This window comes from Pseudonaja textilis, chromosome 1, assembly GCF_049901715.1.
Source record: "Pseudonaja textilis isolate UNSWEBS1 chromosome 1, rPseTex1.2, whole genome shotgun sequence".
Lineage (NCBI taxonomy): Eukaryota > Metazoa > Chordata > Lepidosauria > Squamata > Elapidae > Pseudonaja > Pseudonaja textilis.
Genome location: NC_141990.1, coordinates 1,804,160 through 1,830,101, shown reverse-complemented (window position 1 = coordinate 1,830,101; position 25,942 = coordinate 1,804,160). Strand labels below are relative to the sequence as shown.

The following is a 25,942-nucleotide window of genomic DNA, read 5'->3' as shown; positions in this document are numbered from 1 at the left end:
AGGAGAAACTTTCTGACAGGGAGAACAATCAACCCATGGGGCAGAAGTTGCCTTCTGAAGTTGTGGAAGCTTCATCATCCCTGGAGGCTTCCAAGAAGAGACTGGACTGCCATTGGTCAGACATGGTGTAGGGTCTCCCGCTTGGGCAGGGGGGTTGGACTAGATGACCTATAGGGTCCCTTCCAACTCTGATTATCTGTTTGACAAAGATCTGTCTGTTTCTTGTCCTGCCTTCTGGTGCTTTGGAGAATAGCTTGACCCCCAACTGTTCTTTGGGGCAGCCCCTTAAATGCTGGAATACCCCTAGTCCTCCTCTTCTGTAGACCAGCCAAACTCAAATCCTGCAACCGTTCTTTGTACATTTTGGTCTCCAGGCCTTTAATAAAGTTAGTTGCTCTTCACTGCATTTTTTTTTTCAAAGCCTCAACATCTGTTTTGCAATGCGGCCGATACAAAACACCCCACTTTCTCTTTCTGCAATCATTCCACTTTCACTCTCATTTCCTCCACTTAAGATCTATTTTGATCCACCATCCACACTTGGCGCCTTGATATAATTATTTGTCCTCCATTTTTCAACCTTCTCATCTCTCTTGTAGAAGTCTCTATAAATCCACCTTCAAAGTGGATCAGGATCAATTGATCGGGCTTACAGATTTTGCGACCAGGTTGGTCACGCTTATACATTTCCATGATAAAAATTGATCGTGCTATAGGTTTATGTTAGGTTGATGTTAATTTGTTTGCCACGTTCATGTCAAAGTAGGATTAGTCCAATTATAAACTAACAACATCCTCATCGTACACAAAGAAAACCTGGACAAAATGTTTTACCGATGGGTATGTGGCCCCATCGAGATTTGGCTAAAATATATCCCACTACAAGTCCAAAATGTTGGAAATGCCAACAAGTTGATGGAACTTTCTACCATATGTGGTGGTTACGCCCTGAGACCAAGACATACTGGGCTAAAATTAAAAATTGGTTACAGGAAATGACAGGCTACCAAATCGAATTGAAACTAGAACTCTTCCTACTAGGAATGATTAAAGATTGATATCCAAAGAAAATAAAATATATAATTTTACATATTTTAACAGCAACCAGGGTAGCTTTCGCACAAATGTGGAAAAACCCCAGTGAGGAATTAATCCAACAAATAATAATAATAATAATAATAATAATAATAATAATAATAATAATAATAACAACAACAACATGCTCACGTTAAAAATGAAAGAGAAAGGGGATTCCAAGTATTATTTAATCTGGCACAAACGGTATGAATGGATAGCGAATAGATATAAGAAATAAGGAGTGAAGATTAATTGCAAGAGACCTTAAGAAAGTGATTTGCAAATGTGTAAAGTACCGTATATAAGAAGAATATAAGATAGAACCAATTATTGACAAAGAGAATAGTTATTGATAGATGTATATTAAATGTATTAAGACATAATAATATTTGTAGATGTCAACATGCTGTTGAAAATGTGATTATGATTTGAGTTGTATTGGTGGAAAACACAATAAAAATATTAAAAAAAATTATCCGTGCTCCATTTTGCAACCTTCTCAAACTCTCTTGTAGAAGTCTCTATAAATCCGCCTTCAAAGTGGATCAGGATCAATTGATCGGGCTTACAGATTTTGCAACCAGATTGATCACACTTATACATTCCATGATAAAATTGATCGTGCTATAGGTTTATGTTAGATTTATGTTAATTTGTTGCCGTGTTCATGTCAAGGTAGGAAGGTTTAGAGCAGTGTTTTTCCAAACTTGGCAATTGGAAGCTGGGTGGACTTCAACTCCCAGAATCCCCTGGCTAGCATGGCTGGTTAGGGAATTCTGGGGGTTGAACGGAACGTATCTTAAAATGCTTAAAACTGAAATAGTTTGAAAACGCATCCGTGTAAATTTCCCTGCATTTATTTGCTAACTCCATGCCACAAAATCATACCGCTGCCTTTTAGATCTCTCACATTCTTCCCAATTTCCTAAATGCAGAATAAATCTGTTTCGTTGCTTAAATTCTGCGATTTACCTTTAACCTCACAGCTGCAGTCTTCAACATGGTCCTCACCAGGTAGGCCTCCCTGTACGGGGAGCCCTCAACTTAACAACAAACGATCGGGCTCAAAATTTCTATCGCTAAGCAAGACAGTTGTTAAGTCAGTTTTGTCCAATTTTATGACGTTTCTTTCCACAGTCGTTAAGTGAATAACTGCACTTGTTAACAAGATGGTTGTTAAAGTGAATCTGGCTTCTCACATGACTTGGGATGCTGTCATCATCATCATCTTCTTTTAAACACCCTACAATCCCCTGTGGGGCAGTTGTCTGAATGGAGCCGAGTGTTTTCTGGCCAGATGCCCTTCCTATTGCCGGTGTGGAGTTCAATGTTCAGCAGATGTATTTTCATTGTGCCAAGAGTGAAAGAAATACCTACCTAGGTTTGAACTCACAGCTCCTGATTATGAGGCGAGAGCTCCGCCTCTAGGCCACCCGCACCTCTCCGACTTGGGACGCTAACCTTCGTAAATACGAGTCGGTTGCCAACCGTCTGAATTTGGATCACATGAATACAGGGCCGTTGCAACAGTCATAGGTGTGAAAAATAGTCACGAGTCCCTTTTTTCAGGGCTGTTGTAACTTTGGTCATTAAATGAACTGTTGTGAGGACTCCCTGCAGTCTTTCAAACCTTTGGCGCAGTGTGAATTTCAAGCCCAGAGTCTGTCGGATAGACAAGACTCCAACTCCCAGAATTCCCCCGCCAGTCAACGGTTGTAAAATGGGGTTACGGCTCACTTAACAAGGGCTGTGCTTAGCAACGGACTTGCTGGTTCTCTATCGTCGTAAGTCACGGCACTGAAAAAAGCAACTTATTTTTCACGCCTAAAAACCGTTGGAGCCATCCCCACGATCATGGGATCAAAATTCAGGCGCTTGGCAAACTGACTCGTATTTAGGACGGCCGTAGGGTCCTGGGATCGTGTGCGAGGTCCCCTTTTGTGACCGTCGGACAGGCAAAGTCAACGGGGAAGCCCAGATTCACTTAACGTCCGTGGGATTAATTGAACAGCTGCAGCGATTCGCTTAGCAACGGTGGCAAGAAAGGTCGTAAAATAGAGCAAAATTCACTTTAACCAATGTTTCGCTTAGCAACGTAAATCTGAGGCTCCGATTGTGGTCACAAGTCGAGGACTTTCTGATGGTTTTAGCACAGCGTGGAGGTGAGTGCAAAGCCTGTGATGTAAATAACATTATAATTTATGGACTGCCGTACCCATCAGCCTCCATTGTTCCCGGTGGGGAGCCATGGGTGTGAGAGTCCTACATTGTCCCCCTGGAAAACGGGGAGGGGGCTTTAGCGTCCCTAAAGTAGAAGGACTGCCATGCCCATCAGCCTCTCCTTCACAGTGGGGGAATATGGGCTCAGGGGTCCCATGCAACCCTGGAAAATGGGGTAGGGGGCTTGGAACCGGAGCGCCCTAAGGAGACGGACTGCCATGTCCATCCGCCTCCCTCCTCTTTCCGGCAGAGAGCGATGGGTATGGGAGTTCCGTCCTCTCCTCCTGGACAACAGGCAGGAGTTTTGGACCTGGTGCTGCTGAAGGACTATCATACCCATCGGTCTTCCTGGAGGAGAGCGATGGGCTCAGGAGTCCCCTTGTGTGGCCTGGGATGGGGGCGGGGTTTGAAACTGGAGCCCCTGGAGTTAGAAGGACCGCTGCACCCATCAGCCTCCCATCCCTCTTGGGCAGAGAGTGATGGGTATGGGAGTCTTGGAAAATGGGGAGGGGACTCGGAGCTAGTGCTTCCCCAAGGACTGCCCTGCCCATCATCCTCCATCCTCAGCGGCGAACGATGGGCTCGGGAATCCCGTCCCATCCTCTTGGAAAACGGGGAGGAGTCTCAGAGCCGGTCCTCCCCCAAGGACTGATCTGCCCATCAGAGGAGAGCGATGGGCTTTGGAGTCCCATTGCATTGACCGGGATGGAAGGGGGGGGTTAGAACCAGAGCCCCCTAAGGAAACAGACAGCCACCCATCAGCCTCCATCCTCAGTGGGGAGCGATGGGCTGGGGAGTCCCACCTCATCCCTTTGGCAAAGGGGGAGGAGGAGGGACTACCACGCCCATCGGCCTCCCCTCCCTCTTCGCAGGGCTGCGGCGCGGCCCGCTGTCCACGTCCGCCGAGGGGCGTGTCGCGGGGCGGGGCGCGGGCGTGGCTTAAGCTGCTAAGGCCGGGCGGGAAAGGAAGGAGGGAGGAGGAACAGCCTCCCCTCCCTCGCCTGAATAGCTGGGCGGGGTCGGAAGTGGCGGTGGCGGCGTGTGGGCGTGGCTTGAGTTCGGGAAGCGACTTTTCCTTGGGCCGGGCGGGGAAAAAGGGAGGGAGGGAGGAGGAAAAGGCGGAACAGCCCCCCCCTCCCTCGCCTGCCTGTTTGGGCGGGGCCGGAAGTGGCGGCAGCGGCGGCGGCGGCCTCCCTTCCGCGCCAAGCAGCCGGGGGCGGGCGGGCGAGCAGGCGGAAGGGCGGCCGGTGCCGATGGAGGCGCCCCCCGCCGCTCTGCTTCTACGGCCAGGGCCGCCCCCCCGCGGCCGCCGCCCCCCCGCCCGGAGACGGACACGGAGGAGCAGCAGCAGCAGCAGCAGGTCTGAGGGTAGGGTGGGGGAGGAGCGGCCGGAGGGCGGGCGGGCGTGGGGGGGAAGGAGGAGGAGAAGCCGGGCTCGCCTCAGGCCGGCCAGGCTGCCCCGCCGACACCGGCGCCATGTTGGGCGGGCGGGCGGCCTTCTCTCTCGCGCGCTCTCTCTCTCTCTCTCTCTCTCTGAGGGGAAGGCCTCGAGGCGGCGCGGGCCTGGTCTGGGCGGAGGGAGGGAGGGCGCCTGGAAGACACCCCTCCCCTCCGCCCATCTTGAGGGGGATAAAAAAAAAAGAGGGACGCCGCGGGGGTCCCCCTCAGGCGGCTTCCAGAGCGCTGGACTACGACGCCCAGGATGCCCCGCGCGGGAGGCTTGAGGGAGCCTGGCCGTTGGAGCGGGGCCCGCAAAACAAGATGGCGGCTGGGGGATTCTGGGAGTTGGAGTCCGTCCCTCTTAAAAGCATGCTGGGCGAGGGATTCTGGGAGTGGGAGTCCATTTATGTTCAAGGATGGGGGATTCTGGGAGATGGAGTCCATTTATATTCAAGGATGGGGATTCTGGGAGATGGAGTCCATTTATATTCAAGGATGGGGATTCTGGGAGATGGAGTCCATTTATATTCAAGGATGGGGGATTCTGGGAGATGGAGTCCATGTAAAGCATGCTGGGTGAGGGATTCTGGGAGTTGGAGTCCATTTATATTCAAGGATGGGGGATTCTGGGAGCTGGAGTCTATGTAAAGCATGCTGGGTGAGGGATTCTGGGAGTTGGAGTCCATTTATATTCAAGGATGGGGATTCTGGGAGTTGGGGTCCATGTAAAGCATGCTGGGCGAGGGATTCTGGGAGTGGGAGTCCATTTATATTCAAGGATGGGGGATTCTGGGAGATGGAGTCCATGTAAAGCATGCTGGGTGAGGGATTCTGGGAGTTGGAGTCCATTTATATTCAAGGATGGGGGATTCTGGGAGTTGGGGTCCATGTAAAGCATGCTGGGTGAGGGATTCTGGGAGTTGGAGTCCATTTATATTCAAGGATGGGGGATTCTGGGAGTTGGAGTCCCTGTAAAGCATGCTGGGTGAGGGATTCTGGGAGTGGGAGTCCATTTATATTCAAGGATGGGGGATTCTGGGAGTTGGGGTCCATGTAAAGCATGCTGGGTGAGGGATTCTGGGAGTTGGAGTCCATTTATATTCAAGGATGGGGATTCTGGGAGTTGGGGTCCATGTAAAGCATGCTGGGTGAGGGATTCTGGGAGTGGGAGTCCATTTATATTCAAGGATGGGGGATTCTGGGAGCTGGAGTCTATGTAAAGCATGCTGGGCGAGGGATTCTGGGAGTTGGAGTCCACCCACCCATCTTAAAACTGCCAAAGCTGTGAAACTCTGGACAGGCCTCCTCCAAGATGACCAGTCCCTTACCCGGCCTTTCAAATCTCCCAATCGGAGCCATAATAAACCTTCTGGCATGACAGGCTCAATTTTCACTGGGAGGTAGAAATGGGGAAGGTGAGCCCCATGGAGGATGCCTGAGGGCAGCGGGCAAGGAGTGAGTCCATGTATGACCGCAGCACCAGGCATTTTGTTTTATTGGTCCCGGCTTTCGTCTTCACTAGCAGCTGAACATGGGACTTGTAGTTGCATCCTCCTAGAAGGGGGTTGAGGTCTCCATTTCCCACCCTCTTTTTTCATGGAGTGGAATGGATTCTTGCCGCTACAGATCTAACCAAGTTCCTGGGCTTAGACCAGTTTGGGTTTTTTTACACATTCGGTGCCTTTAAGAGGGGTGGGCTTCAACTCCCAGCATCCCCTAGCCAGCCAACGATATCCCAGACTACCAGCCCATTCAGCTCTCTTAACAAGAGTTTGGTCAATTAATTAAGGTAGAGGTCTCCAAATGTGAACTTTTAAAACTTGGGGGACTTCAAGCCGCAGAATTCCCTGGTTAGTTCTGGTTGTTAGTCCACAAGTCTTAAAAGTTGCCGAGTTTGGAGCGCCCTGCATTATGGGAACCCATCAGGAGTTGCCATGGGGGGGAATTGCAGCCTTTGCAGCCAGGTAACCCTTTGCGGGGGGCAGGTAGAGCGTGTTTTATGCACGGCAAGAGCTTGTGAACTCAACACGTTGCACGTACCCAGTTTGGACACAACTAAACTGCCTTGCAAGGTGGCTGTGTGATAAAATGACCAGACCAGATAGTTGAAAATTTGAAAAACATTGCATTAGACCCAACCGGTATAGCTTGGAAGTCTGTCACCCCTTGTGCTGTGTTGTCATTGTTGGTCAGGAATCGGTGGGTCCTTATTTGTGTGGTTAGCACCAGCGGCTAAATCTCAGAAGAGGCCACAAACGTGTGTCGAAAGAGCTTGCTTTGTTGCAGAGATCACCTGAAGAAATTCGGGTGCCACCTGGTTCGCACACGGCACTGAATGTTGTAACGGCCTGTTTATTTTTCTTCATGTTTGTGTGAACCAGCCCACTTGTGGTTTGTCGACCAGGTTTGTGGCTTCTTATCGTTTTCAGCCAGTTTGGGCTCCGTTATTAAGAGTTTCCCAGTTCAAGTTTTCCTTGACTTACAACCACAATGGAGTCTAAAATTCCTGTTGTGAAGTGAGCCATTTCTTAAGTGAGTTTTTGCCCCATGTTACAACCTATTTTTGCCACAGAGGTTAGTGAATCACTGCAGTGTTAGTCACAGGTTCTTAAGCGAATCTGGCTTCCCCGTGGTCTGTGCTTCTCAGAAGGTCGCTAAAGGGGATCACTCATTAACATGAGTCAGTTGCCTAGCGTCTGAATTTCGGTCAGGTGACCCATAAGTCACTTTTTAAAGTGCCACTGTAACTTCAAATGGATGTAAGTTGAGGACTACTTGTATAAATCGAAAGATGTCTGGCTTTTGATGGCATTTTGTGAGATGAAAATGGATCTAGCTAGTGGATCCTGAGTTTGGACCAACACTGCTCCCTTCCTACAATGTCTTAATTAGCATTTCCCCCAGAAAATAACAAAAAAAGACCTTTTCCTGAAAATTTGGCAAAGCTTGTTCCTTTTACAAAGGATATGCTGCACAGCTGCATGAATTATATTGGTTAAGTGGAACTTGATGCTTTGAAGAGACTCTTGTCCAGCTGGATTTTTGCCTAAGACAAAAAACACATGAAGAAAATAATTAAATAGCCTGTCCTAAGTTTAGTTCTAACGTTATGGCCGGTTTCCATGTGGAATTGTCACGACGCAAACGTCACGTTTTGGACTGGCTTAGGATATCGCCTGCCTTTGGGAGAACATTTTTATGGCTGGAAGTGACTTTAGTCCGATGAAATAATAAACGGCTAATCATGAAGGACGCCCGGGAACCTGCTGGACGGCAAGCTCTACAAATTATTGGGAGAGGGGATGATCAAATAAATTCTGCTGATTATTTAGGTGAGGTCATTGCTGATCCAGAGTGCTTAAGTCCTTAAACTGCTAAAGTAGCTCATGAAAATATTGATTGAGAAGATCCCAGCGGTTAGCCAAATGAGTCCAAAGCTTGGATGAAGTCTCTCCTCAGTTGCTTCTCTTTATGGGAAATGTTGAGGTGGTTTTCTTCCAGACATTTCGTTACCAAAATAGGTAACATCACCAGCGCTAGAAAAGAGCAAGTTTGTGGAGAAGAGGAGGAGGAAGACTATGGGGTCCTTGATGCTCTCTGAGCTGGGTGGTTTTCTTGCAAACATTTCATGACCCAACTAGGTAACATCATCTGTGCTAGAAAAGGGGGGTTGTAGGGAGGAGGAGAAGGACTGTGGAATCCTTGCTGGGAGGTTTTCTTGCAGATGTTTCATTACCAAAGTAACTAACATCATCAGTGCAAGAAAACTCCAAGCTCAGAGAGCAAAGGACCTCACAGTCTTCCTCCTCCTCCTCCTCTTCTTCCTCCTCCTCTTCCTCCTCCACCACCACCACCACAACCCCAACCACCCTCCCTTCTAGCACTGATGGCGTCCCCTAGTTGGATCACAAAACGTCTGCAAGAAAACCACCCAGCTCAGAGAGCACCAAGGACCCCTCATTTCAACCCTGAGCTACAAATATTCTCGTCTCTTGGTCCCCCAAATGATGTTTTACGGCCTTTCTGTACTACTCAAAGTGATGTCCCTCGACTTGGGGCTCTCCCAAAGCATCGAGACTCCCACTCTCATCATCCCTTGCCAGCCTGGCAGCAGTTGAGGATGATGGGACTTTGGAAGAGGAGACAACGGCAGCGTGGCTGCCAAACTCCGAAAGCGCTTTTGACAGTCAAGGCTGGGGCTTCTCACAAGCTTTTAAAAACGGGCGGACTTCAATTCCCAGAATTCCCCAACTGGCGGAGCTCACCTTATAATCAGCAGAATGGATTTGATCCTTCTGCAAAATAATTTCCTTTTTTTAGGGCTCGATCTAGAAAGTTCCTCCCGGGAGCTTCGCGATTCAGGCTGTGTGACTACCAGTCACGTCCAAACCATAAAAAATGCCAAGCGTCTGTCAGAGTATATTCATGAACTGGAATAAGTCAGCCAATGAATAAGCATAGCAACTAAGTCAGCCAATGAGGACTGTTTGGAAACTGAAACTAGAAGTTGCCTAGGCATGGGTCTGTATTAAACTCCGCAGCTCTGCAGCTATGTTGAGCTCTGAGTCTTATTGAAAATGAAAATGTTTCTCTCTGCTGTGTATAATTCTTGCCTGCTGAACTAAAGTGAAACTGAAGTCTGTTTTCTGAGCGGAGTTGCTGTTGTGCTCTGAACCTGTAACATGTTTGCTCCGTGTTGGAGAAATCTACAACTGGTATTGTAAAATTTACTTTTTGTGTTTATAAAGAAGTTAAATGAAGCCTCAGTCATCTGTGTTCTATTTCTGGCGCTGAATTTACGCTGCAATACCCTGAACAAATTTGGATCATAGAACCACGGCAGTTGTAAGTGTGAAAAGCAGCCGTCAGTCACTTTTTTTCAGGGCCGTTGGGGAACTTCGAACGGCCACTAAATGAGGTGTTGTGACTTGTCTGCTGTTGCTAGAAACACACGAGCCTTTTCTCACCGTCCCGTAGCTTTTCCTCACTGGGTTCAGGGTGCGAATCTTGTTTGACCCCCCAGTTTCCTCCGGCATCCTCTCAGGTCTGTGAATCTGAGGATTCCACGGCTGTTGGGAGCCCAGATTTACCTTTTTATTTGAAATTTATTACCTGCATCCTCTGGAACCGGCCCCGATTTGCAGGAGAAGCTCCTTGGCAGATGAAAATCCTTCCTCGTCCTTCTTCTCGGGCTGTCCTAGATGCAGCCTGGGCCGAATTTGAGTGACGCCATCAGAAAAGTGGTGGAGTAGGCTTGCACCCAGGAGGAACTTGCTTCCACAGCAAGCATCCATGGGGCAGTTTGGGGTGTCAATGGCATTTGGGGGGTGTCTGGGGTGGGCTCTTTTGAATGCCTCCTTCAAGCAAGGGATTGCGTTGGGGACCTCTAATCTTCCCCTGTTCCTTTTCTGCAGATTATGGCGAACTCAATGGGACCGTTGGTAACCGAGACCCCTTCCTGACATCTCCTGGTGCCAGCGACTTGCCTGGCCCCGTTTCCGTGGTTCCCAACGGCAGCCAGCCCGGCAGGGAGCTCGGCCTGGCGCTCAAGCAGACGGCGAAAGGCGGCATGTTTGTCAAAGCCGGTCTGAGAACCAAGACCTTTAGCTTGAAAAACAACCTGGACAGGAAGAACGAGCGATGCCACGAGAGCCGAGCCGGAGAGGGCCGTTCCTGGGACAAAGGCGAGATGCACCCCGTCCCCAACGGCCTCGTGGCCGACGGTTCTGAGTACATCGCCAACGGCTGCACCGGCAAAGGGGCGGACAACGACGGCAGCGGCTCAGAGAGCGGCTACACCACGCCCAAGAAACGGAAAGGCCGGCGCAACAGCGCCAAGGGCTGCGAGAACCTGAGCCTGGGCCAGGAGAAGGTCGTGCCATGTAGCCCCGTCCTGGCCTTGAAGCTGGAGGCGGACCCCTTCAGGGCCGACGGTGGGGACTCGAAGGCTGACCTGAAGCCCGCTTGGAAGTGTGAGCAGCCGGGCGGGCTGGGGGTGGGCCACGGGAAGCCAGGCGGCGGTGGGGACATGCTCCGGAAAGCGGCGGAGGCCAAAGTCGGACTGGCGGGCAAAAAGTTTGAGGAGCGTCCCAAGGGGAAGCACGTCTTGGGATCGTCCTCGAAGGAAGATTCTTGGACCCTGTTTAAGCCGCCGCCGGTTTTCCCCGTGGACAACAGCAGCGCCAAGATTGTCCCCAAAATCAGTTATGCAAGCAAAGTGAAAGAGAACCTAAACAAGGCGGCTCCTCTGTCCTCCTCTTCCTCTTCCTCCTCTTCCTCCTCCTCGTGCTCATCTTCTGTGGGCGAGGTCCAAGTCCAGGCCCCCAACCGCCTCTCCCAGGTCCCCATGTCCGCCATGAAGTCTGTTACATCGGCCAGCTTTTCCAACGGCCCCATCTTGGCCGGGGCTGACCGTGGGGTGTGTCCGACCGGCGTCCAGGCCCTGCTGGTGCCGGCTGCTAGTACTGTCCTTTCGGCTTCTTCCAAACTGGCAGCCCAGGACTCGGGTCCCTCCGCGGTCGCCATGGACCCGCAGAAGCCGAGTCTCTTCATCTACCCGTCAAATATGCATGGCCTGTTCAGCGTGGCAGCCCAGGCCGAGTCTCCGTTCCTGTCCACGCAGCAAAACTTAGGCGATATCTTCCAGAACCAGTGGGGGTTATCCTTTATAAACGAGCCCAGCGCGGGGCCGGAGACTTCGCCCCGGAAGCCGACGGACACCAAGGTGGCCGAGGTGACCTTCCAGGGCCCGTGCCCCGCCGCGCCGGTTCCTCAGGAGGCTGAGACGCTTTCCGCCGGACCCGAACCGCCCGCCTTCCCCAAGGCCTACGAGCTGGCCAAACGGACTAGTCCCCAACTCTTAAAGCTGGAGGCCGCTGGGGAGGAGAGCGACTTGCTGTTAGAGGCCCACTTGCCGGGGGCCTTGCCCCAGGCGGAGCCCGGGGGCCCGGGGGCCTTTGTGTTCCTCGCCAAGGACTACCGCGTAGACAGTCATCTGTCTTCTCCTACGAACACTTTGTTAGTCTCCACCAAAGAGCAGAGGCACCCCGGCGGTCTAGAACGGAAAGCCAGCTGGGGGGAGTTTGACCTGCAGGCAGCTGTTCTTTATCACATCCAAGGTAACGTCTCCCGGGCTGGGAGGGATTCCGTCCCCCATCAGCCCCGGTGTTTTCTGGAGAACGGCAGCCCGGCTTGGGGTGGGAGGAGTCCTACCCTCCAGGGCTGGCGTGGGGGTCTCTCCGGGAGCTGGAGGGGGGAGGCAACTGTCACACAGGTAATCCTCAACTTGCAACTGCAAGGGAGCCCCGATATTTCTGTTGCTATAAGCGAGGCGGCTGTTAAGTGAGCTTCGCCTCCCTTTATGGCTTTTCTTGCCGCAGTCGTTAAGCAAATCACTGCCATTAAGTCAAGTCACCCGGTTGTTAAACGAATCTGGCTTCCCCATTGATTTTTGCCTGTCGGAAGGTTGCAGAAGGGGGGGATCACATGACCTCCCCAGGATGTTGCGACCGTCATAAATGCGAAGCAGTTGCTGAGCTTCTGAATTTGGATCACGTGACCCCGGGGATGCTACAATGGGGGCGTCTGTGAAAAAGGCTCCTTTTTTTTCCAGCGCCGTTGCAGCTTCACTAAATGACCTGTTGTCGAGGTCTACCTGTTTACCTACGTGGGTTGGGTGGTCAACGCAAGGGCTCGTTGTGTGTGGCAGCAAAGGGGCTGCTCTGCTCCCCCCAAGGGATTGTTGAACCCTGGGCTTCTGACCGAGGCTTCCCCAACGGCACGACGCCGAGTCCTCACCTTCCTAAAAACCTCTTTTATTTAGATTTACAGGGAATTCCTCTCCAGCAAAGTCCCGGCTACCGGTCTTTCAAGAGAGTCCGCCATTACAGACCTTTATCAGGCTTGGAGAATTGCCAGGCCGGTATCTGCCCCACGCCACACTATAGCGGGCGATATTTGGCAAGAAGTCAGGAACAGTTCTTCACCCAAGTGAACTAACGGTCTCCTACAACCACCATTCCCCTGGCGCTCCTCTTTTATTTCGTGGCCCCATCTCTGCCTTCGACGCAGAGCCTTCCCCAGACTCCAGGACTGGCCTCGGTTCCTCCTCAGTCTCTTGAGTTTGCCGCCAGCTCTGCTGGCAGCTGGCGGGCCAGAGCACCTGGGAAATGGGTTCAGGTTAGACCATGGTCTGGTTTTCGGGCCTGGCGCTTGCAAGACCGAGCTAAGCCCCAGTAGTCTCGCCTCTTCCCTGGTCTTGCTCAGCCGGTCGAATGCCTTCGATGGGGACTGGGCTTATCCAATGGCCAGGGGTGTCTTTTTGGGGAGGGGCTGGCCTTTTCTTGGTGGCCTAACTCTGCAGGTGAGGGGTGGGCTCCCTTTGGCCTAGAAGCCCTCCAGGCCCTGCAAGGCATACTGGAGCTGCTGGCCCCCTTTCTGCCCCCTTTGCAGGATCCGTGTTCTCACGGTGGGTCTTATTTTAGTTATTTTTATCCTGCCTTTATGGTTATTATAAATAACTCTAAAGTGGTGAGCATATTGGATTCTCCTCCTATTATCACCACAACAACCCTGTGAGGTGGGTTGGGCTGAGAGAGGGGTTAGGGCAAAAGTCACCCAGCCAGCTTTCATGCCTAAGGCGGGACTAGAACTCCCCGTCGCCTGGCGATTGGCTAAAAGTCACCCAACTAACTTTCACGCCTAAGGCGGGACTAGAACTCCCCATCTCCTGGTGATTGGGCCAAAGACACCTAGCTGGCTTACATGCCTTAAGGGGGGACTAGAACTCCCAGCCTCCTGGTGATTGGCCCAAAGACATCTACTTGGCTTACGTGCCTTAAGGCGGGACTAGAACTCCCAGCCTCCTGGTGATTGGGCCAAAGACACCTAGCTGGCTTATGTGCCTTAAGGGGGACTAGAACTCCCAGCCTCCTGGTGATTGGCCCAAAGACACCTAGCTGGCTTATGTGCCTTAAGGCGGGACTAGAATTCCTAGCCTCCTGGTGATTGGCGCAAAGTCACCTAGCTGGCTTACGTGCCTTAAGGCGGGACTAGAACTCCCAGCATCCTGGTGATTGGCCCAAAGTCACCTAGCTGGCTTACGTGCCTTAAGGCGGGACTAGAACTCCCAGCATCCTGGTGATTGGCCCAAAGACACCTAGCTGGCTTACGTGCCTTAAGGCGGGACTAGAACTCCCAGCCTCCTGGTGATTGGCCCAAAGACACCTAGCTGGCTTACGTGCCTTAAGGCGGGACTAGAACTCCCAGCCTCCTGGTGATTGGCCCAAACACACCCAGTTGCCTTTCAGGAGTCTCCCCTGTCCTCACTGACCCAGCCCCTCCCCAAAGGGGTCAGCTTGGCCTCCATAGCTGAAGGAATCCATTGGTGGAGGAGTGGAAAGAAGCTGGCCAGTTGACCAATGGCCAGAGCTCTGGGTTCCTTCCCTCCTTTGACAGAGCAGAGCGCCAGTCTCCAAGGGCAGCCCTAACCCACTGCACACTGCAGCCAGCCGGGTCAGAGGAAAGAATATGGCCCTTGGCATAACCTGGGCAGTCTGGTCCCAATTACCATGGTTAAGCAAGGACCGCCACCACCTGTACATTCTAATTAGAGTTTGCTTATATGTCTTTGCGATACTAACCAGTTTCTTCTCCTCCCCCCCCTTTTTTTCCCCCTTGCAGAAATGGAATCTATTTGTAATTTGCAAAAGCGAGGTAAGGATTTCCCTCCTTCCGTTCTCTTAAAAGGGGGTTCAGCGCATTCTAATTGTTGAAGGGGACAGCGGGAGGGTTGGGGTGAACCACTGAGGGATCCTTTCTTGATGTTGTGTAGCAAATCTGGCCGATCAGCCCCTTTCTAAATCTTCCCAGCTCGGACTATTTTCAAATCAAGCACAAACCAGGTTGTCCCTCCCAGAGAGCATGAAGGGCCATCTGGCAAGTACTCGCCGGGCGCAAGTGCTTTGGGTTTAGCCCGTACATCTGACGCTCCCTTTCCAAATAATGCAGCCACGATTCCTTTAGAACTGGCTGCGAGGGCTCATTTCACCCCAGGGCGAGCACCCGACAGGATCCCCTTAATGCAGGCATCTCCAAAGTTGGCCACTTTAAGACCTGTGGACTTCAACTCCCAGGATTCCCCAGCCAGCATTCTGGGAGTTGAAGTCCACAGGTCTCAAATGGGCCAAATTTGGAAACCCTCTAACTTAAATGTTGGAACTCATTGTTGGAACGTATTTTTGTGCAACACCTACAGTAGAATTCAGCCGGTAGATGGCAGTGTTTACAACTTTGTGTCTATTACGTTTTTTTTATTTATTTATTTATTTATTTATATATATATATATATATATATTTTCTGAGGTTTCATGGTATTTGTATGTGGATCTTTGGTTGTTGGGTTTTCTCCGCGTAAGATTCGAAGTATCTGAGCGTTTCGATGAAGTCTCATTCATCATCTTCAGGCTTCTGTCTTCAGCTCTGTGCTTCTCAGAGTAAGCTCACATTACTGCTGCAAGCTCACATCACTCTGAGAAGCACAGAGCCGGAGACAGAAGCCTGAAGATGATGACTGAGACTTCATCGAAACGTTGCCTAGATACTTCGAATCTTACGCGGGAGAAAACCCGAACAACCAAAGATCCACATACAAATACCCGCGAGAACCTCAGAAAACAAATATATATATACATACATACATACATACACATACATACATACACATACATACATACATACACATACATACATACATACATACATACATACATACTCTGTGCTCTTTCCTTCTAAGTAGAATTTCCTGTTACAGTTAAGCAGGAAAGCACATGGTGACTGTACTTTTTGTTTGATCTGCGGTGCTATATATAAACAGAATTTCTAATCAAGTGGACTCTTGATCACACGGCCGACTCCGCTGGGGTTGGGACATGGCTGATCTTGACTGATGCTGGACTCGGGGTGGCCGCGGGAGTGGCAGGCTGGATGTCCGGTTCACTTCAGACCCTGTTCTTCCTTTTTCCAGACCCAAAACGAATAATCACTTACGCCGAAGCCCTGGACACCCCCAGCACCTGAGCAGCAGCCGACGGTTTCCGCTGGGCCTGTGACCAGCCCCGTGCCCCGTACCTGAGGGGGGGGGCGGTGGCCTCCCGCTGGGCCGCTCTGGTCATCCGAATCCGAACCGCAGGACCATCCCTTCACGTGTGTGTCCCCGTGTGTATACCGATGCGCACACACCTGCCTAACACAATCCCTATTCTGGGCTTGACGAAAACTCCCTACCAAGCTGGCAGAGACACACACCCCCCCACCCCCTGTGGTTATTTAAACCCCACTTCTGGATGTCTGGACCCTTCCCAATTCCTCGTTTTTTTTCCTCCCCTTTTTTCTTTTCCTTTTTTCCTTCCTTCCTTCCTTTTCTCTCCCTCCTGTTAAAAGGAAACCAGACGTGGGTAGAGACTTAGCTTGTCCAGTAGCTCTGCGAAGGTGGGTTTTTTTGTTTTTTTTTTGGTCATATTTTTTGTGGGGGGCTTTGCAATCATTGGTAACACACTAAGCAGGAGGAAACTTTTCGGCACCCTGCTTTTCTTCGCTTGGGGGGGTGAGGAGCAGGAATTCATCTTGGATCTTCGCGTCTCTCCATTGCCCAGGGGAGGGGGGAAGAGAGGGGTAAGAGTGGAAATCCAGTTGCCAAATTAGCGGGTTCCTTCTTCGGGCAGGGGAGGGGGCGATGTTTTCGCGAAGATCTATCCACCCTTCGAGGCCCTCGACCGTGGTTGGCGGGGTGCGGGGGTGAGGAAGGGGCTTTTGTTTGCTTTTAATACGGTATCCAGGGTTGGGGTATATGAGCGTGTGCGTGTGTGTGTCTTGTGTGTTTGTGTGGTGAGAGCGAGAGCACAAATGCACTCGGTGGGATCTCCTCCTAACCGCCAGGATCAGGCCAAAAAAAATCCCCCCCCCCAACCCTTGGATTTATTCTTGAGTTTGCCTGGCGATTCTTTAGCGTGTGTGTGTGTGTGTGTGTGCGGTTCAAAGCATTGCATGTGTAAACTTGTGCACTTGTGCACTTACACACACACAAACACATCCGATGCATGTGGCAGCTGGTGTGGAAATAAATGTATGAAAGGGAAGCCAAACCAGCTTGCTTCTCTCTTCCCCCTCCTTTCTTCTGGCTGTGTGTGTGTGTCCCTCACCCACCCACCCTCCAGCCTGCTTTCTCCCTCCGGTGGTAACTCTGGACCGCTTCCCCCCCACCCCTCACTCACCCCGCTTCTGGGGAGGGTCTCCAGATTGTCCTCAACCGTTCTGGTTCTCTTGCAAAAGCAGAACCGCGAAGTCGGTTTTAAAAATCGTGGGTTTTTTTTTTTTTTAGAGAATTTCTTCGGGTTATGGAGCAGGCAGGGTTTTTTTTGGGGGGGTGGGTGTAGGTGGGGGCTTGGGTGCACCCACAGCTGCAGCCACAGGGGGGGTCTTGCAGCAGGAGCTGTTCTCCCTCTTCCTCCCTAACCCCCCAAAATGATACAAGCAAGGGCCTCTGAACCCCAAGTCAGGCTTCAGGTAAGACAATCCCCAGGTGTGCCTGGACACTACAGAAGTGGAGGGGGGGAGGGCACACCTTTGGATCCCAGGAAGCTCTCAGGGGGAGGGTCTCGGGGGGGAGGAAGGTTCTGCCTCTGTTCAAAACTTTCATCCTTCGGGGTTTGCGCCTTTAGCGGAAAATGGGATTATTTTTCTGCTTTTATCTTGCTAGGTTTTACTGCTGATCTTCTTGCTTCTGTCTCTGCGTCCTGCCCCCCCTCCCCGCTCCTTCTGCCCCCACCCCGAATTCGGTTAGGTGGGTGGTCCTTTCATGTTTGCATCATGCTAGACCCGCCTCTGGTCCTCCCCCGACCTGCAAAATCATGCCTCTCTTTTCCCATTCCTCAAATAGAGCTTCATTATTATCCCCTGTTAAAATGGGGGCGGGTTATGTTTTTTTTTTAAATCTGATTTGTTTCATCTCAATTATGGACAAAATTCCCTTACGCATAAACGTCCCTTGTTTTAAACTTCCCTCTATTATTATTATTTCCTTTTGGAAGAACCCTTTTCGCCAAAGCCTTGACCGCTTATTAAACAGAAACTCTTCTTTTAACCTTTTCCTCTCCCTCGTTGAATTTTGTGTGCGGAATTGGGGCTGGGGGGGAAGAAAAGAAGGGATTCAGTGGAGCTGTGAATGACGGTGGAACGTGAAAATAACGAATAGAGGTATAGGTTTTATATATATGTATATGTATGCATGCATGCATGTAGGTCTTGGCGTGTTCGGGTCTTTTCCCGTGGAAGATTGAGACCCAAACACACCCAAGACCTGCAGACCTACAATGCAGACCTACAATGACGTGGGAAAATACCCGAACAAAGCTGAATTGCATACATGTAAGTACCCGCGAAAACTTAAGAAAATATATATATATATGTATGGCATTCAGCTTTCTTCGGTATTTTCCCACGTCATTGTAGTTGTGCTTTTAAAGTTGTGGCAACGTTTCGGCAGAATCTCATCTGCATCGTCTGTATATCAGGCTATCTGTATATAGATATATCTGATATATAGGTATATCTGTTTTCTGAGGTTCTCAAGGGTATTTATGTGGATCTTTGGTTGTTGGGTTTTCTCCGCGTAAGATTCAAAGTGTCTAGGCAACGCGTTTCGATGAAGTCTCATTCATCATCATCAGGCCTCTGTCTTTGGCTCTTGCTTTTCAGAGTTCCCTCAGAGCCGAAGACACAAGCCTGAAGATGATGAATGAGTCTTCATCGAAACGTTGCCTAGATACTTCCAATCTTACACGGGAGAAAACCCGAATAACCAAAGATCCATATCTATATCTATATCTATATATATATTTGTATGTTTTCGTAGATTTTCACGGGAACAGGTATGCAGGCCTTGGCAACATTTCGGCGAGGTCCCACTGTGCTTGCACTGGCACGAAGCCGAAAGCACCAGCCTGAGGATGGCGAGTGGGACCTCGCCGAAACGTCGCCAAGATACTCTTAATCTTACATGGGAAAAGACCCGAAAACACCTAGACCTACGTGTGTGTGTGTGTGTGTGTGTGTATGTATGGTATTCAGCTTTGCTCAGGTATTTTCCCACGTCATTGTAGTTGTGCTTTTAAAGTTATAGCAACGTTTCGGCAGAATCTCATCTGCCATCATCAGGCTTCTGTACTGTGATTCACAGACGAACACAATACCGAAGCCTGATGATGGCGGATGAGATTCTGCCGAAACGTCGCTACAACTTTAAAAGCACAACTACAATGATGTGAAAAAACACCCGAACAAAGCTGAATACCATACATGTAAGTACCCGCGAAAACTTAAGAAAACACACACACACATACTTTTTTTGCTCAAGAGTATTAGTACTGTAGCATAAACCAAATTCTGGCAGACGTGGGAACGACAGGGTGGGAGGAGGGTCCGGTATCTTCTTGGGGTTAGGGGGTCGCCTGCAGGTTTGCTGGGAACATGCCAGCGCCCAAGGCCACGATTTGACACCTGTTACTGGTGCTCTTTAAGGGTGGGACTTCAGTCCACTCTTAACAGAAAACAATGTGAAGATTTGTTTCAAATTATTCTTTGGTTTGGTCCTGTAAAGCCGGGGTCTCCAACCTTGGGAATTTTTTAGGACTTGTGGGCTTCAACTCCCAGAATTCCCCAGACAGCATAGCAGCCTGCTGCCCTTCAAATAATACAGCTAGTCCTCGACTTAACAACAGTTCGTTTAGTGACCGTCCAAAGTTGCAATGTCGCTGAATAAAGGGGATTTGTGACCCCTTTTTTCCCATATTTAATGACCGTTGCGGCATTCCCCCAGTCTAAACAGGCAAGAGACTCGTCTTTACGACAGTCGCAGCGTTCCCGGGCTCACCCGATCCTCTTTTGCGACCTTCGCGCAAACAAAAGTCCCCGGGGAAAGCCGGATTCGCTTAAGAATCCAGGTTAACTTGGTCTCGGCGATTTGCTTAACAATCGTGGCGTGGAAGGTTGTAAAATGGGGTGGGACTCCTTTAGCAAGGTTCTCACTTAACAACATAAATTTGGGGATTCAACTGTGGTCACGAGTCGAAGACTACCTACATTGGCCCTGCTACCCTCTGTTTTGACCCAACCGGGTCCCCAAAGAGCAAATACAAGACAAAGGCAGCAGCCCCCACCTTTTAAGGTTTAATCACGAATCCTCTTCTGAAGGCTGTTTTCCACTCATCGGCTCCGACAAGAAAGACCCTTGCCAAATTGTTGGTCAAGGCTGCCCAAAACCCAGAAATAAGGATTAATTTAGACAAGATTCACAAACTAAGATGTCCCCCAGTTGAGCTTCACAGCTTCTTTGCTGTCTGCAAAGAACGCTTTCCCAAACCTGGCTTTTATCCTCTGGAGGGAGGGGCCATTTCCTTGCAGCCTTACTCCCGAGTCGCCTGTAGTTGCTACCAGCTAACCACGACACCGTCCAGTCACTAACTCGAGGCTGGGCAACAATGCTGACTTTACAACCGGCGGACTTTGGGCTCCCAGAATTCCTGAGCCAGCCACCCGTTGCAAAGTCGGCATCGTTGCCCGTTCCTGCTCTCGCTGTCGACTGGCACCGATGCCTCCCTGGCACAGTTTATTAATTTGCTTTCCCTGCCGGTCTTTAAGGGTCAAGGACGGGCAGGAAACCCACCTAAAACATTTAAACGAAAGGGAATCGAGACCGCCTAGCTTACGATCGCGGTAAAAGTCACTGCACCCTCCTTTTTTTTCCCCGCCTGCCCACGAAGTAGGGACTCAAAACGTGCTGGTTACCGGTGCCACTTAGCACATGGGGGGGGGGGGGCATCGGCCATCTTTTTTAAGGGATCGGCACCCAGAAGCGCCTTTGGGTGAGTAGGGAACCCCCCCCCCCACCGAGTCTTAAAATACATTCAATAATAAAAGCACCGAATTGTTTGCAAGGATTCCCATGGTCAGTTGTGATCACTCCTTGGGGTCCACGGCCCATTTAGGTGAAGTGCCCATCCGTTTTGGCAGGCGTTGACTCTAGGAAGCGCACTGTTCGGTCAAGGCTTGTGTGCGTGTGTGTGTGTGAGTGTGTGTGTGTGTGGTGGCACGTTAAGTTGAACCAAAAATGGACGGCACCTTTTCGTTGCCCCCTTCTTTCTGAGAACGGTTGATGCTGAAGCCGTTTGCGTGTGTTTCGGAGCGTGGCGGGGAAGCTCTTGACGCCAATTTTGCACACCCGGCACGCCTCCCTCCAAGGCTCCAGTCCTGGTCTCCCCCCTTTTCCCCTCTCTGCGCTTCTTCACCCCTTCGCTCCTCTTTGAGAGGTCAGGCTGGTTACAAACGGCTCCTGTTTTTCTGCGCACCCGTGTTCCAATTCTGGCAGTCGGTGGCCAACCTCGGCCCGTGTGAGCCCTGTGGACTCCCAGAATTCCCCAGCTGGCACAAAAAAGGCTACATGATGTTAAAATGATCGATGAAAAACTGGAGGGGAGGAATTCTGGGAGTTGGGAGTCCACGGGGCTTAAAACAGCCGAAGTTGGGACTCCCCCGGTTTCTACCCTGAGCGCTTGCATGGGAGGGACGTGCGACAGAACAAGGCTCGGCTGGTTGTGCGCATGCAAACGCCGCCCTCGCACACGAGTGCATGGAGGTTTGGCTTTTTCTCACAAGTGCCACTGGGGGCCGCTCCTTGGGCCTCTCTTTGGTTCCTGGCTTTTTCCTCTGGGTGCCCCCCCCCCCCAAAATGCACCTGACGTGTGCATTTCAGGGCATGGGGAGCTATGAGAAGCTTAATTTCACCCTTAATTTTCCCTCTGTGTATGTGTGTGTGGAATAGCACTAAATCTGCCCTTTGGGTCCAACGCGGTGAGATCCAGGGGTTGGATCTCTCGCAGCTTCGGGGGTTTTTTTGGGGTGGGGGGGGTTCCTCCCATCCTTCCTGCCACACACACACACACACACTTACACACACCCTTGAGGTGCATGGCATCTGCATCCTCCTTTTGAAAGCATGCTGGCAGGGCAGGGGGATTTATTGCCAGCCCTTCCCAAGAGCGTGCAGCCTCTTTGCCCTCAGGCTCAAGCCCACCCACCCACCCACCCCCCTTCGTTGCAAACCGTGCCAGGTTTGGCTGCTGGCAACTCTCTCTTTTCCCTGCGGGGTGGGGGCGGCGGAAAAACCAGGGCGTGCTCCGTTAGGTAGGTACCAGGTTTGGGAGGGGCAAAGCGGGCATCAGGGTTGGCAAACGAAGGGAAGACTTTTTATTTTTCCTGGCACGGAGAGACGAAGGGAAGAATCGTTCCGGCATGCCCTGAATTTTACTATTATTTTTATTTTTAGAAACAGGTTGTGCTTCTCAAGGTAGCAAAAAATGGATTGTGTGTGTGTGTGTGTGTGTGTGTGTGTGTGTGCAAAGCAAGAGGCCAGGTTTTCCATGCAGGACCCCGGGCCAGGAGCCCCTTGCCTCTTGGGTGGGGGGGCTGGGATTTGGGGGCGTTTTTAACCCCTCCCCACGGACCAAGGGACCCCCCAGGTGTGGGGCCAGCCTGCCGGAGTTGCGGCTCTGCGGGGCGTTTCCTCCAATCCAGGACCGGGGGCAGGGGGGGGTGTAAGCCAAAGCCCCTTCCCCCCCCCACTTTTTCCCCCTCCCCCCCCTCCTCCATTCTGAATTCCCCCCCCCCAACGACAGCGCTTCAGTGCTTATCCGGCTTCCTCCCCCACCCCCCCTCTCCCCACGTTTTTATATATATTTTAATTAATGAAGACAAATAAAGTAAAACCCAGTGGGCAGAGATTGTGTGTAGAACAAATAAATTAAAAGAGAGATGCTACATAATGTAAAATTGTTGATTAAAAAACAAAAATTAAGTTTCCACGGTTTGGCGGGTGTGTTGTTTTTTTTTCTTTCTTTTGTCGTTTTCTTCTCGAGTTTCTCAAGCCCCAAATATTCAGATTTATACATCCATATTTCTTACCTTGAGAGGCTCCGGTCTAAAGAGAGGACAAAAGTCTCCGAAATCCGGGTCAAGGTTGTCTCAAAAGATGCTTTTCCAAAGGACAACTGGACTTTCTTAGTGTTTTTTTTTCCCCTTGAAAAAAAACGTTTCGCTTCTCATCCAGGGAGCTTCCTCAGTTCTAACTGAACAGGCGGGAAAGGAGGAGGGACTTCTATCCTTCACCGTCATTTTGCTGTGAAAGGCGCTTCTTGGATGGGAGGAAGCTAAATTAAACTAGAGGAAGCTTCTTGGATGAGAAGCGAAACTTTTCAAGGGGGGAAAAAAAAAAGGAACTTTCAGAACTGGGCTTCCGAAGAACTGAAGAAGCATCTTGGATGGGAAGGGAAATGTTTTCAAGGAAAAAAAAAACCCAAGAAAAGCCCAGTTGCTTTTGGGGAAAAATACCTTTGGGATGAAGAGAAAACGGTCTTGTTGTGTTTTGCCCGCTGGACCTCTTCGTGTCCATTTGTCCACTCTGGATGGTGAAGAACGCCAGAGGACCAGCTACGTCCAGCAGCCAAACGGAGACTTCGCGTCCCTCCTTCGGATGCCCTCAACAGACGCGGCTTCCATGCCAGCAATGGTTAAGATAGGAGGGTCTAAATTCCCGCCCCCCCGAATGCAATTAATGCAATTAATAAAATCTTTGCTATCCATTAATGCATTTTATTAATGCAATTAATAAAATCTTTGCTGTAACTGGACTAGAACTGCATTGGAGACTCATGCCAGAGATGGTCAGTGGTGGTCAAATCGCCTGAGGATAAAGGCCGCCAGCAAGACAGGAAGTGAGGTCAGCGTGCTGGCCAAGGCGGCGGAGGGTTCCTTAGCCTCTTCCCCCTATCCCATGTGCCACTGCTTACCCAGCATTATGGGGAATATATCCCCTCTTCCTCGCCCATGCTTGGGAGGGACCGGCTAATATTCCGTCTTGCACCTCTTGCCAAGATTTGGTGGTGGGTGATGGGACGGTCAGCTGGTTACGGGTCGTCCTTGACCACAACTTGAGGCCAACCTTTCCAAGCAAGACCGTGGTCAATTGACCGCTTGCCCCATTTTGCGACCTTTTTAAGTGAATTGCATGGATGATAACCAAGCCTGGCTTCCCCCGTTGGCTTCGCTGGGAATGCCGCAACGGTTGTAAGGGGCGAGGAACTCAGGAGTAGTACCGTTGTAACTTCGGTCACTAAGCGAACGGTTGTATGTTGAGTACAATACTGTCTGGAAGTGGGGGTTGGTCGACTGGCCGTCTCCTCCTTCGGAAGTCGGCTCATAAGGTCCAGCAGCCATTTCAAGATCTCCAGAAGTTGGCAAAGGTGGATTTGTTCTAGAAGCAAATTTTGAAGAATGTTTGGGGTCTCCCAGAGCAGGAGCAGCTTCTTCGAGACCACCCAGGTTTCTCCTTGAAGGACTTAAGCATCTCTTGGTGGAATTGGCTTCCCCAGCGCCCCCTCAAGCCACGTCTTCCAAGAGAAAGGTGACCGTTACGGTCCATTGACTTGTTTCCAAAATGGTGATCGGAGAGAACCACACAGTTCTGTGGGTGCAAGGCGGCCTAGAATTCCCCATCGCCTAGCCCAGGGGTGTCCAACCTTGGGCACGTTAAGACCCGTGGACTTCAACTCCCAGAATTCCCAAGCCAGCATGTAACTCACAGCGTGTAGACAGTCACGCGCTTGTTGTCCACTAACTGAGATGGACCTTGGGAGTCCTAGTGGGCGATGACTTAAACAGGAGCCAGCCATGTGCTGTAGCCACAAAAAAAAGGCGAATACAATCCTGGGTTGTATAAACAGAGGCATAGGATCAAAATCACGTGAAATATTAGTACTGCTTTCTAAATCCTAAGTAAGGCCACAACAGGAATATTCTGTATCCAGTTTTGGTCATCACATTATATATATTATACATATATATATATATACATATATACATATACATACATACATACATGTGTGTGTGTGTGTGTGTGTGTGTGTTGTTTTGAGGTTCTCGCGGGTATTTGTATGTGGATCTTTGGTTATTCGGGTTTTCTCCCGCGTAAGATTGGCAGTATCTAGGCAACGTTTCGGTGAAGACTCATTCATCATCTTCAGGCTTGTGTCTTCGGCTCTGTGCTTCTCAGATTAAGGTCACATTACTGCTGCAAGCTCACATCACTCTGAGAAGCATAGAGCCGAAGACACAAGCCTGAAGATGATGAATGAGTCTTCACCGAAACGTTGCCTAGATACTGCCAATCTTACGCGGGAGAAAACCCGAATAACCAAAGATAGATAGATAGATAGATAGATAGATAGATAGATAGATAGATAGATAGATAGAAAGAGAGATGTTGAGACTTTGGAAAAAGTGCAGAGAAGAGCAACTAAGATGATTAAAGGCCTGTGGAGTAAAACATAAGAAAGAACGGTTGCGGGATTTGGGTTTGGCCAGTCTAGAGAAAAGAATTAGGGGGGACGTGATAGCAGTCTTCTAGCATATGAGGGGGTTCCCCAAAGAAGAAGGAGTCAAGCTATTCTCCAAAGCCCCAGAAGGCAGAAGCCGCCGCGACAGATGGAAACTAAGCGAGGAGAGAATTAAGGAGAAACAATTACGAGAAAGATTAACCAGTGGAACAGCTGAACCAGAAGTTGTGGGCGCTCCGTCACCGGAGGTTTGTAAGAAGAGACTGGACAACCAGTCGATATAAGTCTCCTACTTGAGCAGGGGGCTGGACTAGAAGACCTCTAAGGTCTCTTTCCAGCTCTATTCTGACATTGAAAAGACACCCCTGGCTTAGCCCAGCAGCCTCAGAAATTTGCATTTTGAGGAGACAGGAAGATTTCCCGCTTGGCATGAGCGACCCACAGCAACTTCGTGCAAAGCCAGTCGGACGGTGGTGGCTCCCGAGAGCAACACAAAGTTGTCTGTTCAGGCACCACCGAGAAAACGGATCTAATTTCCTTTGGACCTGATTTGAAAGGGAAAACTCCGCCCGGAAATCCTTTCTCCCTTCCGCTGTTCCTGGGCAAAAGTTCACCGAGATTACAGAGAGCTCTTATTAACTCTTTATTTTATTTTATTTTGGTGTGTGTGTGTGTGTGTGTGTGTGTGTGTTCCTTTTGTCGACATTTCGCTCTTGAGTATGAATGCACAGATAACAAAGGTAGTCCTCGGCTTACAGCAGTTC

At 50.4% G+C, this 25,942-nt stretch overlaps 1 protein-coding gene across 1 annotated transcript; it reads left to right on the top strand.

The window, feature by feature from the left end:
• Positions 1-4,436: 4,436 nt before the first annotated feature.
• Positions 4,437-17,875, top strand: NUFIP2 (nuclear FMR1 interacting protein 2). Its single transcript, XM_087924179.1, has 4 exons — positions 4,437-4,665; positions 10,152-11,855; positions 14,419-14,451; positions 15,761-17,875. Exons 1-4 carry the CDS (start codon positions 4,551-4,553, stop codon positions 15,811-15,813), a joined length of 1,905 nt encoding a protein of 634 aa, XP_087780305.1. The 5' UTR covers positions 4,437-4,550; the 3' UTR covers positions 15,814-17,875.
• Positions 17,876-25,942: the final 8,067 nt, after the last annotated feature.